The sequence below is a fragment of the Oreochromis aureus genome, linkage group 16 (genome assembly GCF_013358895.1).
Source record: "Oreochromis aureus strain Israel breed Guangdong linkage group 16, ZZ_aureus, whole genome shotgun sequence".
NCBI lineage: Eukaryota > Metazoa > Chordata > Actinopteri > Cichliformes > Cichlidae > Oreochromis > Oreochromis aureus.
This window is the reverse complement of record NC_052957.1, coordinates 32,256,188-32,273,786: the sequence shown is the minus strand read 5'-3', so window position 1 is coordinate 32,273,786 and position 17,599 is coordinate 32,256,188. Positions and strand designations below refer to the sequence as shown.

General features: G+C 39.0%; 1 protein-coding gene across 1 annotated transcript in view; it reads left to right on the top strand.

The window, feature by feature from the left end:
* Window positions 1-17,599, top strand: part of LOC116326808 (diacylglycerol kinase beta) — a 141,794-nt gene that overhangs the window by 56,945 nt on the left and 67,250 nt on the right. Inside the window, exons 13-19 of the mRNA XM_039600255.1 lie at window positions 858-974; window positions 2,042-2,140; window positions 3,939-4,049; window positions 4,148-4,221; window positions 8,016-8,090; window positions 14,446-14,531; window positions 15,207-15,296. Of these exons, the coding sequence (XP_039456189.1) occupies window positions 858-974; window positions 2,042-2,140; window positions 3,939-4,049; window positions 4,148-4,221; window positions 8,016-8,090; window positions 14,446-14,531; window positions 15,207-15,296 (652 nt within the window). The remainder of the gene's footprint in view (window positions 1-857; window positions 975-2,041; window positions 2,141-3,938; window positions 4,050-4,147; window positions 4,222-8,015; window positions 8,091-14,445; window positions 14,532-15,206; window positions 15,297-17,599) is intronic.

Here is a 17,599-nt window from a genome sequence, read left to right as displayed (position 1 = left end):
AGATTATTAAAGTACTCTGATTCTAATTTTTCTTTGACCCAATCAGAGTTCTCTTGAGAAACATTGTTGCCAACATTGTTCTTCAAATTGAGTTTTTAATGGCATGAATTTTTATTTTTAATTAACTTTTTCTTTAAATTGTACATTTTCTTGGTTTAAATGTTTGATATGTTGTCAGCTCTGTTGTGAATAGAAACAATGAAATGAAATAAATAAAATGAAATTTGCAAAAATTGATAATAGCTTTTACAAGATTAAAAAATATATTTTACTTCATATTATACTCACCTTATGGGACTTCAATGACTGTATAATTTTGTGTGACTCATTTCCTCACATCTCTACAACAGCAGAGATGACTAATGGAACAGCAATAAGCACATGAATGGGAAATATAATTGACTGAAGTGCTTTGAAAAAAAAATCTACAGATAGATACTGAATAGCAAACGTGACTATTAGTGGCAACTGTAAAACCGCTGTTATCAGAGCTTTGCTGAGGTAACAAAACAGGTTTGTAATATGTGCAACAAGGTTTTAGCAACATTCTTGAGGCCAGCAGAGATGCTTTTGCCTTTTAGCTTGAAAAATGTGCCTCATCTGTTAGTGTTATTACTGTTGCTCTATTCATGCATGTTTTCTCTTTGGATAAGCAGTGCTGGGGAGTAGCTGCTTTTCATTTAGTAGATGTTTAGGTTGAAACCAGTTCTGCAATATTTTTAAAAGGTGTTCAGGAATATTTGTGAAATAAAATATGAATGAATTTGAACTAACATGAGCACGTACCATTGAGTACAAAATTAAAAAGCATTAAATACTTGAATAAAAAATGTCCCGTTCTTCTGTTTTTTCTCTAGGCTATGCAGCATGTATGGATGGAGGGTAACTCTCCTACCAAGTGCGACCGCTGTCACAGAAGCATCAAATATTACCAGGGCCTCACCGGCCTGCACTGTGTCTGGTGTCAGATCACTGTGAGTCGCTGCCTTATATAAACTCAAATGAACTATTAACAGGAAACATTAATCTCTAGAAGGACACAGCAGTATCAACACTGCCATACAGAGGAAGACAGCAGTCGATTTAGACAAAGATGAAGACGAGGGAAAGGCTGCTTAGCTAAAGCTCTAAAGCCTTAAGAACATGGATGACAGTTCCTTAAATAGAAAAAATCAGAAGAACATAATTCAATTAAAGAAACGTTTGCACAGCCAAAATAGATATTTTAAGCCAGGTTAGTTAGTTTTAAGTGTTTGTGTTACTGTTGTTGTCTATTCCCAGTTTCTCCATATGTGTTTGTGCAAATTTATTGTCTGACTTGCAGAAAGCTAGCAAGAAAAAGGTGGTATTTAAGGCTATTTTTACCTTTCACTCGGTGTACTTAATAATCATAATCATATATATTATATTACAAGATCATAATTATTGATTGATTAGTCAGTCTAATAGTGCAGCTGGAGATGCATATGTATACAGGTATCTATATACTGATGGTAGTTTTATCCATAATAATATAAAGCTAAATATTAGTACATTGTTATTAAAAGCAGTAATTATTTTAGCAGTGAAACTAATTAAAGTATCTGAATTACAGCTTGTACTGAGTAACCCCAGGTACATTACTTCTCTTAGTACATACCTAATCCTTCTGGCAACTACTATCAGACAAACCACAACATAACTGAAACTGTAAAGTCTCCATAAATACATGAATACACAGACCTTCATATATATTTAACTTGTCATTGCACTTCAGATCCACTAGGTGTCAATGCTGACTTTGAATTTTCCTGATTATCAAAAACCCACAGCCAAAGCTCTCACAAATCTCTCGTATCAGTATTAAAGACATCTTGCTCAGAAATACAAAGTGATAGCTTATTGATTGGTCCTATATGACCTGTCAAACACTCAATACAGCCCGTTAGTGAGAATGCCCTCAGAAGAATAGCTTTTCGTACTGGTAGTGTTTAACAGACTCAGTCTCACAGATGGATGACGCCCACAGTTCTTATGTTTCTGGCTTTCCTCTCTGTTGTAGCTCCATAATAAGTGTGCATCTAATGTGAAGCCAGAGTGTGATGGAGGAGCCTTGAGGGACCACACTCTGTTGCCCTCGTACATCTGCCCTGTCGTCTTGGTAAGAATGCATTCCTCTGCACGAGAGCGTGCATACAGCAAAAACTCAAATAGTTTTAATTCACCAGTTTAACATTTACTGGACTCGTCAAAAATCAATTTAACAAAAAATATGTGGTCAGAGTTTATCCCGTTGGCAGGTGGTTAGTTTAGAAGCTTGGAGAAGTTGCTGTGGTTCAGTAGGTAAAAACAGACCTACTCCATAAGGGTGAGATCAAGCATTTGACGCGCAGCTGCAGCTGCAGAGTACATTTTAGGACGACTCTGTTCTGTGACACATTCATTTACCTCATTTGGTCAGGTATCAGTTTATCAATTCGTAACTTTTAAGTATTGTATTATCCTGTTGAGATTCTGTCTCTTGTCTTTAAAGTGAAACTACCATAAAAATTAGAGATTTACCTTTATCTGATCACCCATTTATAGACATAAGAGTTTATGTCTATAAATGGGTGATCAAATAGTAGATGTAATGTCACCACAATGATGATGTACTGACACCGGACCCATTGTGACATTGACTTAATGCCCATTCTAGTTTTGAAAGGTTGCAACTATTTCCACATCCACTGGTTTCTGAAATGGACTGACACCGGACGGAGTTGAACACCTCTGGAGAGCAGGATGTGACTGGATGAATCAGAAATGGATGGAAAAGCAACTGTGTTTGTGACAAATCGTTATTTATAAAACTTCCTTTTGTCACTGCATTTTAATTACAACCTCAGACATGTTCCATAACTGACAAACTGATCAGTGATTGTTTTGAGTGAAAATAATTATTGCAGTAACACTTTTTAATTTCTCACACAAATCCATAACTGACAAACTGATCAAGCTTGAGTGCTCGAACACTTTCTGGAATCTGCTGAAGCCACTCTTCCAGTTTCAGGGTTAAAGCTTCTAATGATTACCACATCTATCACATCTGTAAACATCTGCTCCTGCCAGCCACCGGGGACTTCTAGTCCCCATGTGGCACAGATATTCCTGTACACTATCTCAGCCATTTGGTCGCACCTTTCAGTCTACACTACCCCAGCTTGAATCTTAGGTCCTCGAGAGCATCTGCAGTTTGTGCCCTGTCTGTATGATAGACTCCTGCACCTGTGGATCTGGTGCTGAGGGCCTGTTCTTATTCTGCCATGATCAGAGTCTTTGTTCTTTCCTTTACTTCTGTCCTTTTTGTGCCACTGGTAGAATTTCTTGATGTCAGTTTCCTCTGTCTGTCAATGGTACATCCCATGCAGAGGCTTGGTCTTCCATCATAGTTCTTCCTTCCTTTTCCTTATCACGGTCTGTCTTTAGCTGTGTGAGGCAGCTCATCTTTGGGGGCTATCGTCCTGCTGTATTCATAGGTGCTTATTTTTTCCTCCTGAGTTGTGACTGACACTCACTAATCTTCGCCCTCCTACTGTCTGTTGCTCATAGAGCCTCAGGGTGCTGGACTTCAGCTGGAGACCTCTGTACATTCTGAGGAGTTGTTGCATCTTGACATAAGGAGCATCTGTCTCCTGCGGACAGTTTATTATTCCAGTATAGTATCTGATGACCGTTCGGTGAATGGCATGCCTTGATTGGAATCAGAATCTTGTGCTATTGTTCCGAAGACACTAATGTTGCCACTGCGCTATCCAGCTGCTTTTTCATGGACATTTAATTTGTATTTGGTTTTTAGTTCTTTTTAGATACAGGTCGTAGAGACTAGGTTAGGTACATTTGTCATTTTACAACTAAAATTTAATTTAATTTAATGAATGTGACCTGTACACAGTCAATCACTTCACCTTCATCCTCAGGACCGTCATTCTGGGGTGAAGCGAGGGGAGGGGGAATCACCTCCCAGCACCAGCCCCGATGACACCAATCAGACTTTTAAATTCTCCCCTGGAGACGGACAAGCACTCCAGGTATGCTGGCCGCTCACTCTGCACCTGTCATTGCTGCATGGTGTAAATAAAGCTGGTTAGCAGCTACCTGAATCTGTCTGTGTCCTTCCTCTATCCAGATAACCCCGCTTCCAGGCACTCACCCACTCCTGGTCTTGGTCAATCCCAAGAGTGGAGGGAGACAGGGGGAGCGGTAAGCTACACTCACCCAGAGGCCTACTCTCTTTAGCTCTTCAATTTATTAGACACCATCCATAGAGGTTATAAATCTCATTTGACATTTGAGATAAATAGTTAATATTTCATTAATCAAACATAAATTCAGTAAAATCTGAGGTAAGTCAGTTATTCCATTTAAAAACTAAACACTAAACAGAAATGAATCTGTCCCCTGGTGTGGCAAAAAGGACCCAAATGCAAGACTCACAGACAAAGCAAAGTAAATTTCAAAAATTTTTAAGCACACAAAGTAACAAACGCAGACACTCTAGGACTGAAGGGAGACTGAAGCAGAAACCAAGAAATCAATCAAGATGACGAGACAGGTGGAAGTAAAACTAAAGGAAAAGCTCAAAAGACAGCAGAGTTTCAAAATAAACAGGAAGTAACAAAGAGGACAGAGATGAACAAAATACAAAAGGACACTAGGGAGGTGTGGCCCTGCAGAGAGGTGGCCACATCCACTGGTCCCACTACAGCTTTAGGACAGAGGTTGTAAAAACTACTACTTGCCGTAACTCAGTGATCACACTCCAAAACTGCACACACACCAGATGCCACCACAAACCTGACTACTCCCAGTGAACCCCAGCAGCTTCTACCTAACACAATATCTAAAATGGATATTAAGAAAACAACAACAAAGAAAAGTACAAACAGTTAAAAAAAACTCTTGACTCTTTACTGAAATTTCAAAAAACTAGTAGAATCACACATAGCATTAATATAACAGCCATATACATGAATTCAATTACATTAATGCAACAAACATGCTCAATAACTGTAAAACACATAAATGCCAAGACTTGAGGCAGCTGGAGGTTAAAATTCCTGAGGAAATGCTTTAACAATGATCTGTATAAATAAAATGACACAATAAGTGAAAAGTTACATCATTAACACCAGTTTGTTTTGTTTTTCTTTAAACTAAGTTTATGACATACCTCTAAAGAAAACATCTGGCCCACGAGTTATCAACTATAGTGACTAACTTGGCTTTCCTATAACACACAAGCACCTACTACAGCAAGTGTAGAACTTACCCACAGTGCATTTACTGCTCATAGCTTAGAGGGCTCTGTTAAATCCACCCCATTCATTCACACCTGGTGAACCTAAACACCTCCCACTAATAATCCTGCTATTCTCAGGTCTGTTCTCACTGTTCTTCAAGGGACCTGGGAATTCCATTACACTACAGGGGCTATACTGAACTGAGACACAAAGAAGTAAATACAAACCAATGCACAAAATGTAAATCATCAACGTGTAGCAGATAATTTCAAATAAGACAGTAATTTTAGGTTCTTATACATACACTTCTGGTTGGGAGGTTTATTCTGCTGTCATAAATGTTATATTATAATGTTTCATGTTCACATTAAACATGTCCAGAGTTTCACATAATGAAAGAATGAGGGGACAGTTGTCTCAAAGAAGCTAAAACAGCTTGTTTCAGACATGAATCATGGGGTCTCCCCCTAAAACTTTGATGTTTTATGATGTTTCTATTACAATGTCAGCCTGTTAAAGCATAATTGTGATGCTGTAGGGTATTAGACTGATATTATTTGATATAGTTTCTTGGAATTTTTCTTTCAAGGTGAACCAACCCAAATACTCTTGTCCCTAAAGGCCTAATGTATTGTTACGAAGTTTGAAGACGATCAACCTTGACCGACCTTGGCCCGATTTCCACCTAGATATGATTAGCTTGAGGTGTTTTTGGTATCTACCGTCAGACAAAATTTGAAAATGATATTTTGAAAACTGTGGACACCAGGCTGCTATCAAACAGACAGAACCGATTACATCCTCGCTCCCTTCGGGGGAGAAAAGGAACTACTCTAGCATTATCTAATCTGGAAAAGATGACATGAAAGGACCCCTTTATTTGCATACTAAATACAACATGGATCTGGTGGCCTCATATACATGGACAAATTGGTTATACTCAAAGAATCCTGAATTGAAATCCATAAATGATTCCATAAGAGCAAAATGGTAAAAAACTAGAACTTCTAGGAGGAAAAAATGGCTTTTTAAACCTTTACTTTGGGGAAAAGTCAGCCAACCTCTTCAGCATTCCTCTTTTTTTTTCTTTCAATTTGAATTGGCCGAGATAGGGCCCGGCCTACTGTGACCCTGAATTAGATAAGCCATTAAGACGAATGTGATTTGACTGGTGATTCTATACATACAACCAATGAAATAAAAGCTAATTTACAGAAAATAAGTGCCCAGGGGCATTAGCAGGATGCTGAGACTAAAATCAGCTTTGATTCAAGCTCTTTTGGGGCCATTATGAGAGTATTTTTACTTACGCCAAAGAGGGCGCCAACATTTCTTCACCTCCCTGCTGACGCTCTGAATGCTGTCATTTAAAGAGGAAGAGAGCTGTACAAGCTTTAACTTCATTAACTCCATTGTCTCATTGTACCCCACCTAACTCACAAAAGCCTGTGGCTCTCCCCCAGTTTGATACATTACCATAGCAACACACTCTTTTGTTACAATTAGAAAGGAAATTATTATCTATTAATAGAACGAATAAACAGTTTAAGCAGGAAACCAGAGACTGAGGCTGCTATTTATGTCTTAGTTCAGTTTCATCTTTATTATGAGTGATGACTGCAAACGTTGCACGAGTTGTAAAAGCTTCTCTTCTTCCCAGAGATGTGTCAACAGATAGGATAGCGAGCTTAGGCACTTATTCACTAGCTGATATAAATATACTGGTACACTGACTAGAAGGATATTAGAAGCCTGTAAAACTGCTTTTGCTGCACACATGAACATGTTGGCGAAGGCTTTAATGAACACTTTATGTAACTTCCACGATTTAAATACATGTTGTCATGGCTTTTATATCACCTCGATTGTATACCATTGCATGATAGTGAAAACTTTAGATCTTCATATCATACACATTTGTTGACAAATGAATGATGTGCATGCATTTTGTAAGTCTAAAAACCTATGAAAGAAATTTATGGAAAACATTAAATATATATATATATGAATGGAGCTGTCCCAGCAGAGTTATACTCGGCTAAGCTCCCCTAAGGCAAACAGTTTACACTCATTAGGGAAACGTGGTGATTTTGTGGCAACATCATGCAGTTCATTCACATTTTTATTTATTTAGAACAACCACAGTAGTCAGATGGTGGTTTATATTTTAAAGCAATAATCCTAAATATTAAAGCAATTACAAGGTCTCCTGTGAGTGAGCACTTGGCAACAGTGGGAAGGAATAACATTCTTTTAAATAAGAAGACCATAGAAGACCACCTACAACAAACATGACAAAATACAAACTACAGGAAAGACAAGACAGACGTCAATGACATGTAGCAGTGCATATAAACACATGGGGAATGAGAAGAAGAAAGCCAGTACAAAAATCTTAAGGCCAATGGCCCGATTGGTTTCACAGTCCAGACCATGTGCGCAATTTGTAAATGTGGTAATCAGGCTTATGGGCCTGATCATTGATGGTTTTCAATTAATTTGTAGGGCATGAGAATTTATGAAAGAACCAAGCTGATAAAATGTCTTCAGGTAGTCTTTGTGTTTGTTTTGCTGTTCAAAATCTGGTATCAGATTGCATCCACGAATTTATAGACCCATACAGCAGCGCGTGGCACACAGCAGACCTGCAAAATTCATGTATTTCATAATCTGTGTAATTTGAGCACTCATATAAGCCTGGTGTGATAATTACCATATTAACACTATAAACTGTCCTCCTTCTTCCCTCTTTAGGGTACTTAGGAAGTTCAGGTACCTGCTAAACCCGAGGCAGGTGTACAGTCTGGATCAAGGAGGGCCGATGGTAGGGTAAGTCTGCTGTGTTCATCTCTCTTTCCTGTGCAGTGGTAGTGGCTAGGTCAAGTCGCAGTAAATTGTGAACCCTTAATGACTTAAAAAATGAGCTGACTCAAGTTCTAAGATAAAGATGACCCAGTTAAATAAAACAAAGTTACTGTTAATTTATTGAGAAAATTATGCTGTATTACATGTGTGTGAGGGAAAAACCATGTGAACCTTTGCGTGACCTCTTTTTCTTTTGAGATTCTTTTCATAGACAGACATTTTCCTCTGGTATAATTTTAAATTAATTGTTCAGTACATGATGACAAGCTGTCCTGGCACAGGTGGCAGCAAACCCAAACCATGATACTACCACCACATGTTTCACAAATGGACTAAGGTGCTGATACTGGATTACAGTTTTTTTTCATTTCCCAAACAGAATATCATTCATTTTAACCAGAATTTTTTTGTTTCTGTTTTATTCATGACTTTCCTTGTTTCCTGGGGCTATACTGTTTGGAATTAACATGTTCCCCTTGTGCTTGTGTGGATTTTGTGCATGACAAGCAAGTCAGGCTAATTGGGGATTCTAAGCTATGTGAGAGTGTGAGGCTGTCAGTCTCACAGTGTTAGCCCTGTGATGGGCTCTCAACATTATGCCCCATGTCAGAAAGGATATGCTTTAGTGCCTAAAGCCAGCACCAGCCCATTAGAGCATACTAACAAAAGAGAAACAAACTCCTAACTATTTTTTCAGCCGATATGATAGTTTGAACTAAAGCTATATGGATGTGCTACTATCCTCTGTTTTTAGGCTGAGTCAGGAGTTTATATTTCAGGATAAAAAGAACATCATGAATATGAAATAGAAACATAAATTGTTTAGTCAGAGCGCTGTGCTGGGAGACCACCTCCTCCTGTCATGTTAGACTAACCTGCTGGAGGTCGGTGAAGGGGAATGGGAACACTGCATTACTGCCGCGCTGTGCATTTGACCTCTTGACACTCACATGCGTTCCTGCATACGTCAGAGCTGAGCACAACTTGTACTTTGAAATGAATTGTGTTGGGCCCCCTTGTTCATTGGCAGAAGAAAAAAAATGCCCTTATACAGCAGCACAAGGGCCATGAATGCTTTACCTTGAAGGTGAAGTGACTTCACCATCCTTTCACATCCATTTGTATGAGGCTCTCTGCTCCCTTTTCTGTTACTGTCTCTGCCTCTCTCTCAGTCACGACAAGCAAAGTTGCTGCCCTCGAGAGCCCATTGTAAGAAAAGAGACCCGATGACGCACACGGGTCTTTGGGGAGAATGCTGTAGATGGTACACGCTGCATCAAACACAAACACTGTGATACACTGATGTGATGCTGGACTCTAGAAAAGATATCAACTCTGATCTGATTCTTGTTTTGTAGTATCTGTACTGTCAGTATACACTGTAGTAATAATAATAATAATAATAATGGATTGGATTTATATAGCGCTTTTCAAGTCACCCAAAGCGCTTTACATTGCCATTATTCATTCACGCTCACATTCATACACTGGTGTAGTACAGTACAGTTTAGTACTGCGACGTTCTGAAGTAATCAGAGATTTTATTGAATAAAAGTATCTTCAAATGGTTGATTCAAAGGCATTACATGAGTTTTCTTTGTCACTGCATTTTCAAAATAAGATATGGACAAGACATATAATTGCTACACATGACACAAACAAAAAAAAAGCCTTGCACTCAGTGTCTGTTTGTACAGCCATGGCTATGCTGGGGTTTTTTGGATGTTTTTTTCAAGGAAAAAAAAGGAAGTGACCATATTTAGAAATAACTGGGCTGCTAGGTTATTAGCTAAGGCTAGCAAAGCTAGTAGTCAAGGCGCATCCATAAACTCTGAAGGTACAGCACACAGATACACATCTGCTAAGTAGTGCTAAGTAACAGACTTATAATATTAGATTTGTTCCAAAAGACACCAACAGCAAAAATATAATGAAGAGGTCTAGTTCACCGGGAAACAGCTGTCTGTGCTGCCTGTCATCATCTACAGTTACAAAACATTTCAATTATCTTACAGTAATTATGAAGCAGCCATTTTCTGCCTCTGTAAAATTTGGTGTTTTAACATTGGAGTCTACATATACTGACTTTGGAGCCGGCCTCAAGTGGTCATTAGAGAAACTGCAGGTTTTGGCTTAATTTTTCAGCCCCTGGGGTTCCTTTTTCAGGATAATCCTTTATTAACTTGGTCTGTTGTCTGGGTCACACAAGAGGACATCATATTTATAAGATTGCACCATAAAATTGCTCCCAAAAGCACCAAGTAAACATGGTTAAGAGCACCAGTTCAGCGGCTCAAATTGGTGGTGTTGCACCTGAAGAGACAAATAGCTGCTGCTGCTGCCTGTGTCAGCAGAATTAATACATGTAAACAGGCGACTTGTCAAATGTTCCTACATAGTTATGTAGAGTGAAATTAGCTATATGTATAAATTATCTGTATTTCTTTGTACCAGACTGTAAACATGCTTTTATGTTGTTAAATCTAGCCTTTTAACAGCAGTGTATTTTATACTGTCTATAAAAGATGGATCTGGCATCACATTATCCATTGTTTTAGACTCATTTTGAAGCCTAAGCATTAGTGTTTTGGCCACCAGCATGTTGGTTATAGGGAGCCTGAAGTGACCATATTCAGACTAAAGGGTTGATTGCTAACTAATCAGTGGTCCTATGCTTAGTTAGCAAGCTGGATTCATAAACTGTATAAATGTTAAGCACAGACACACATGGCAATAGACATTTTGCCCTTTCAGGGCCCCTGTATGGAGTTTCTATCTGCAAACCCACTTGGGCTTGCCCGAAGAAAACCTGTCTGCTTGGACCAGTCTAAACTGGAAATGGTCTGGGCCCTGTACGGTTCGTTCCACTGATATTATAATATATTATAATATTTGTAGTCTCTGGCTAAGAACATTGCCCTGTGAGTTCCACTTACAGTAATTATGTAACTTTTAATAACAAACTCCTCTGCCTGCTCAACTCAGCCTCAGTCCTTTTTCCTCAGTGCAGGGACCTGTCTTAAATGAGGTCATATGACTGTCCTGTGCGGCAGGAGATCTGTGCCGATGCTGCTAAGAGGGTGAAAGAGGCCCTACATTGAAAATAAACACATGCATACAAATAAACACACAGGGTCTGTTGTCACATAGAGGGTTAACTCACTGCCAGCTGAACTCCACAACTGTTACCATGGGCTCCTTAGCAACAGGCACAGCAGGCATTGAAATGAGGGGTAGATTTCTCTGAGTGATGTGTTTAGGGAACGCGATTAGCTTGCTGTACTTACATTTCATGTCATTGCACATAATATGTCAACCTCCATGTGGTATTTGTTGATGCACCAGCTTCCTTTAAGACATCATGCATAAATCAAACGGAAGATTTTAAATAGGTTTTGGTTAGATGTGAATGTATATTGGTGTTGTTTCTCTATAAAGCCCTTAGGGGGTGCTGTTTGCCTTGTGGCCTCTGTGCCTTATGATAAGGTCTAGAAATAAACCTACCACCTACTTTGATTCTGGGCATGCAGTAACATAAGGGTAAGAAAGGCAGTTTGGTTGTTTCAGGTACCAGAGAGGCATGAAATCTTATCCAGAAGGAACAGCTGGATTATAGATCCATTAGTAGGAAGAGTTGCCAGGTGCCAAAACACAACAGGGCACAACAGCTTATATATTCCGAGGTTCTCTCTATGTTATTGACTGTTGGTATCCCTGTTGTGTTGGCAGGCTCCTTCCATTCTCGAGAATGCAGGAGCTTTTTCATTTTCCACATAGACCAAAAGTCAAAACCAATTTCCCTAGCCTCTCATTAGGATTCAGCCCCAAGCCTATTTGTTTCTACTGAAATAATGAAATAAAAAAGTAAGCTCTATGGAAAAAATGCACAGAGCCACTGTGACATCACAGTTAATGGGGTCCTGTTGTGAAGGCTTGAGATTAGTTGATTATAAGTTGCAAAGTAAACATATTGACTACAAGACTTGAAACTAGTGATCTGTCACTTGGATGCCAGCTGGAATAGGCTTCAGTCCCCCCCAAAATATGAATTGGACAAGTGGTGTGGATGGATGGTTGGAAATAGATGGAGGGAACACAGGGCCATTTTTCTATATATTACTATACAACCAGGCTTTCTTTTAGTAAATTGTTGTTTGTAGGTGTTTTTAAAAACAGCAGAGTATAGTTATATTGTGGATTTGATATACTGACCCAGCTGTCTTAGCTAATTATAGGCCAATCATTTTATCTTCCTTCCCTTTATACAACCATATAAAAGTAGTTGTAAAACAGCTAACAGATCATCTGCAGAGGAATGGCTTATTTCAGTCAGGTTTCAGAGCTCATCACAGCACAGAAACAGCTTTAGTGAAGGTTACAAATGATCTTCTTATGGCCTCTGACAGTGGACTCATCTCTGTGCTTGTCCTGCTAGACCTCAGTGCAGCGTTCGATACTGTTGACCATAATATCCTATTAGAGCGATTAGAACACGCTGTAGGTATTACAGGTACTGCGCTGCAGTGGTTTGTATCATATCTATCTAATAGACTCCAATTTGTGCATGTAAATGGAGAGTCCTCTTCACACACTAAGGCTAATTATGGAGTTCCACAGGGTTCAGTGCTAGGACCAATTCTGTTTACATTATACATGCTTCCCTTAGGCAGCATCATTAGAAGACATAGCATAAATTTTCACTGCTATGCAGATGACACGCAGCTCTATCTATCCATGAAGCCAGGTAACACAGACCAATTAGTTAAACTGCAGGAATGTCTTAAAGACATAAAGACCTGGATGGCCGCTAATTTCCTCCTCCAAAATTAGATCAAACTGTGGTTATTGGATGGCATTACCTTGGCCTCCAGTAACACTGTGAGGAACCTTGGAGTCCTTCAATGCACATCCCCTCACAAGGGGTCATAAGATTGTTAGGGCTTCCTTGGTTTTCTTTGTCTGTATGGTTTTTACCTTATAATATAAAACACCTTGAGACGACTGTTGTTGTGATTTGGCACAAAATAAATGAACAGAACTTTTCATGGGATTCTCTGGCAATAAAATAAAGAACGTGACGATACTGTGGGGTAAGCATTTCATTGTCAATCCTGCCTGTGAAAATCAGGTGTTTCTTCTGTAACACTGCACAGCGGGAGAGTTTTCTACACTATCTGCAAAACATGTATTGTTGTATCTTTGACAAACTAGTCGGGGCATCTGGAGTTCACATATCAATGCATCTTATTATGAAGCATTTTGATCCTGATAAGGACCTGAATAAGGACAAAAGTAATATCACTCATATGTTATGGCTTTCCTAATATTTTGATCTCAGGTTAACTTGAGATTTTGGGCATGCTAGACAGCCCTTCCATTATCATCAGCGAAACACTAAAATAGTTAGTATGTTTTGGAAAAATAGCGTTCACTCCTCCAGCAGAGTTTGGGAGACTTGAAAAATCATGTGGTGGCCCAAGACCTTACTGAGACACTATATGTCGATTTTTCTTTTAATTTATCACCTGCCTGTATTATGTTCAAGTGAAAATGTAGAACTGGTTTAAAGGGTCTATGGGCGATCACTGTGCAGGACCAGGTGGTCACCGGGCAGCTGTCTCATGATAGAGAGAGATGAAAGCTTTTGTCGACACCTTTGTTCCAACACACATTAAAGGTCCCTTTGAAGGGCATGCACTCTGTGACCACTGTGTGACTGTGGTTTCCAGGGAAAGGAGTGAAGTAAGCACAGCTGGAGTGGGCACACACTGATTACTCTTTCTCTCTCTACCTTCCTCTGTGTCCTCTCTGCCCAGGAGCGTCCCTGTTCATTAAACCATCACAAGCTTTAGAAATCCCTGTCAGCTGCTGCAAAATGCAACTAATAAATTAGGCATCACAGCATTCTTACTACACACTGACATTAGGATTCAGGGACTCTGTGTAAAACACTACAAACAAAACACCTGTTTTCTATATATGTGAAGATGTTTTCACACATGTACTGAACCCCTAAACTTTTCTGTAATGTTGCTGACAGAGGTACAGGTCAGAACACAAAGTGTGTGGGATGTCTGATAGCTTTAAGATGTGAACAGCACAGTCAGTGGTCCAGTACATGCCCGCTGGCTTGTGGGTGTCTTGTGTGCTGCCCCGTGAACTCTCTGCCCAGGCAGCTCTCCTGTCTTAAACGCATACCATTTCTAGTGCTGCAGACACTTCTGAAACTGATTATTTTCTGCTGTATGTGAGAATGGATAGCAGCTCTAAAATGTCAGAAGATCATGTGTGATGATTCCAGGATCTATTGTCTTTCTAGGCTCAACTTTTTCCATGATGTCCCTGATTTCCGGGTTCTTGCTTGTGGAGGTGATGGCACAGTGGGCTGGATCCTCGACTGTATAGGTAATTAGATTCTAACCTCTGTGAACTAATGACAAAATACTTTGCTTTGATAGGAGTTTATCTGCAGTCTTAACCAGTTTTTATTTTTTTTAAAGGCAGCTGTTGGTCAGGAGGTAGAGTGGGTCATCCACTAATTGTAAGATTGGTGGATCAACCCCTGACTACTCCAGAACACATGGCGAAGCATCGTTGATTAACATACTGAATCCTGAGTGTGTGTGAATGTTAGAATGTGCTTTAGCATAGATAAAAGCGCCGTGTGATTTAGTGGATGAAACATAATGTAGAAAGGTGCTATATAAGCAGCAGTCCACATATATTTTCTGTTATTAATAAAAGTAAAGATGAAATGTGGCTGAAAGACCAGAAAAACAAAGGTGAACGTTAAATATTTTAGCTGAAAAATGAATTGTAAACATCCATTTAAAGACCAGCTCTGAAGTTCCACAGTTCCTGCAATCATGCTTCCACATACTTTTTTCCACTGTGAGGAATTATTACTCTCTACTTTAATCTAGCTGAGTACAAATGTAAGTTTAGCATTGCCAGTAAAATCAGTGGCTTAAGTAATAAATTCAGTCAGAATTCTAGTTCATATATTGTCATGAAAATCTGTTTCAAGGACTTTTCCACCTCCATAGCACGAGATCGATCTGCTTGTCTGTGCCCTTGCAGATAAGGCCAACTTTGCCAGAGACCCTCCGGTGGCCATTCTTCCTTTGGGCACAGGGAATGACCTGGCTCGCTGCTTACGCTGGGGAGGAGGTGAGGAGCTCGTTCTGACATCTTTCTGTATTTTCTTTACATAGCTGCATAGGCATCTATAAAGCCTGCAAGAACTGATACCATAGCTGATCTTTTTGGACACTTTGTGGCAAAGAGAAACAAGCTGAAAACACTGATCAGATTTTGTGAGCCTGTTAGTTAAGTAAGTAAGTAAGTAAGTAAAGTTTATTTATTAAGCGCTTTTCATAGACAGGTAGTCACAAAGCGCTGTACACAAAGATTAAAATAAACAGTACGATAAATAGCAAAATGCACAATATACACAATATAGAGGTTAAATGTAAATTAAAAATGTAAAAATGTAAAAAGTTAATGGAGTTAATGGAGCACCATACTTATTCATAATCATTTGTGTTTGTGGTCACCTGATGAGTTTAAGTCCTCTTTAATTCCGTTTTTTGGATATTCCTCTTCAGAGGAATATCTGTATTTCTGCTTACTAAAGCTGCCTTCTACAGTCAAAAATGACTTCTGATAACAGTGGGGGGAAAGCATCAAAATTGGAGCTGGACAGTTAAGCAGAAATTGGCAATAAAGAGGGAGCCACGGAGGACAGCTTTCACTTTTTTCCTGCCTTTGTGAGTCTCTGTTCTGCCCCGATTAGTTTCACATTTCCAAGTCCACTGTCACTTCCTATAGCTACGCTTCAGCCTGATTGCCTGTTTGCTTTTCAGTGTTCTTTCCTAAAACTCTGTGTGTTTATGCCAATCACTGTTGTCTCCCTCTGGTTGCTGAATGACTGTCTCCTGGACATTCCCGCCTGCTCTCTTTTGTTCTTCTTATATCAGCTTCATTTTTCACCTCTGTCTGCCTTACATGCCTCCTGTCTTCTGTATTTAGATACTCATTTTTGAATTGAACATAATAGAGCACGTTTAAACGGTTAATTTAAAGAATGACTCACTTCTCAAATACAAAAGGTAGCCATGTGTCTCTGCACATTTCTGGGAAATGAAAGATGGGAAGAGAAACAGGGGACTTTTATGTGTCAAATTAAAAACTTAATATGCAAATCACTTGCACACGCTGTAAGTCCTTTGCCAGCCATTGATTTCTTGTAGTACTTGGGACCAGTAATTACACTGACTGGTTATAACTGCTCGATTGTTGTTGCGTGGAGGACCAGCAGAGCACTTGAAAGATATTTTGTCAGTAAGCTGGCAGGTCTGGGTGGCTTTGGGCTGTTTGTTGAACCGATCATCAGAGATAAACTCTGAAATATTAGCTGCAGCCAATTAGCTTGATGATCATTTACCTGAGGGAGAAAATTAATCTAGTCTGATTTGTATGTGAAGGTGAGCAGCCAGTTTTGATTCATGGCTCTGCAATTTGTTTTAGTCAGATGTTCATCAACTAACAAAATTTCTAACAAAAAAATCCATCTAACAGCTTTCAGATGTATCACCACTCAATCTAATTCATGGTCTCTAGAGGATGAATCCCAAAGATTTAGGCCTTGTTGAATTTTACTTTAATTACTGGGTTTTTGTGGAATATCTTGACAATAATTTGAAGGATTATCACAAAAGTTGGTAGAGATATTTGCCGAGTAAAGCTTTTCTCTTAACCCATGAGACATGACTGACTTTATCATTTACCATTTGGCAAGTACTGGAATAGAAACATATACATATATAATTCTTCCACTGCTAATAATAATAATAATAATTATGATAATGTGAAAGGAACTTACGTGAATTGCAGTGAAATGGAACACGGGGCAAAAATGGAGGACAGATAAAACAAATTTTACTTTAAAAATAACACATACAGCATAATGCAGTGAACACATCAACACTTAATTTCCTCTATTGGTGTCAGTGGATTTTTGTAATCATTTACACAAATATCAGGATGTATTATACATGATTGTCTTTCATTATATCAGGTATCTCAGCACTGACACACCATTAGTGTCTTTGGATGGTTTCATGAGTTACTCTTTCTCTTTCTTTCAACCCTCAGGATAGACTGTAATAACTTCCCTTATGCCATTATCAGGTGAAAAAAATCATTTTATCCAATACAGCCTGATTGTAATAAATACCTGCAAAACTGTTGCATCAGTCTTGGTTGCACTTTGTGCTTAAGGTTAATTTCCAAGTATTCATATATGCTAACACTCAAGTACAGGCTTGCAGCCTTCTAAGGTTGTGCACAGATGGCGTAATGACTGACAAAAACGTGTATTAATTTATGTAGATGTGTGTGTTTGTGTGTGTACCTGTGCAAACATCACAAAATGAATGAATACAGCTAAAAAGTAGCTAATTGTTCATGTA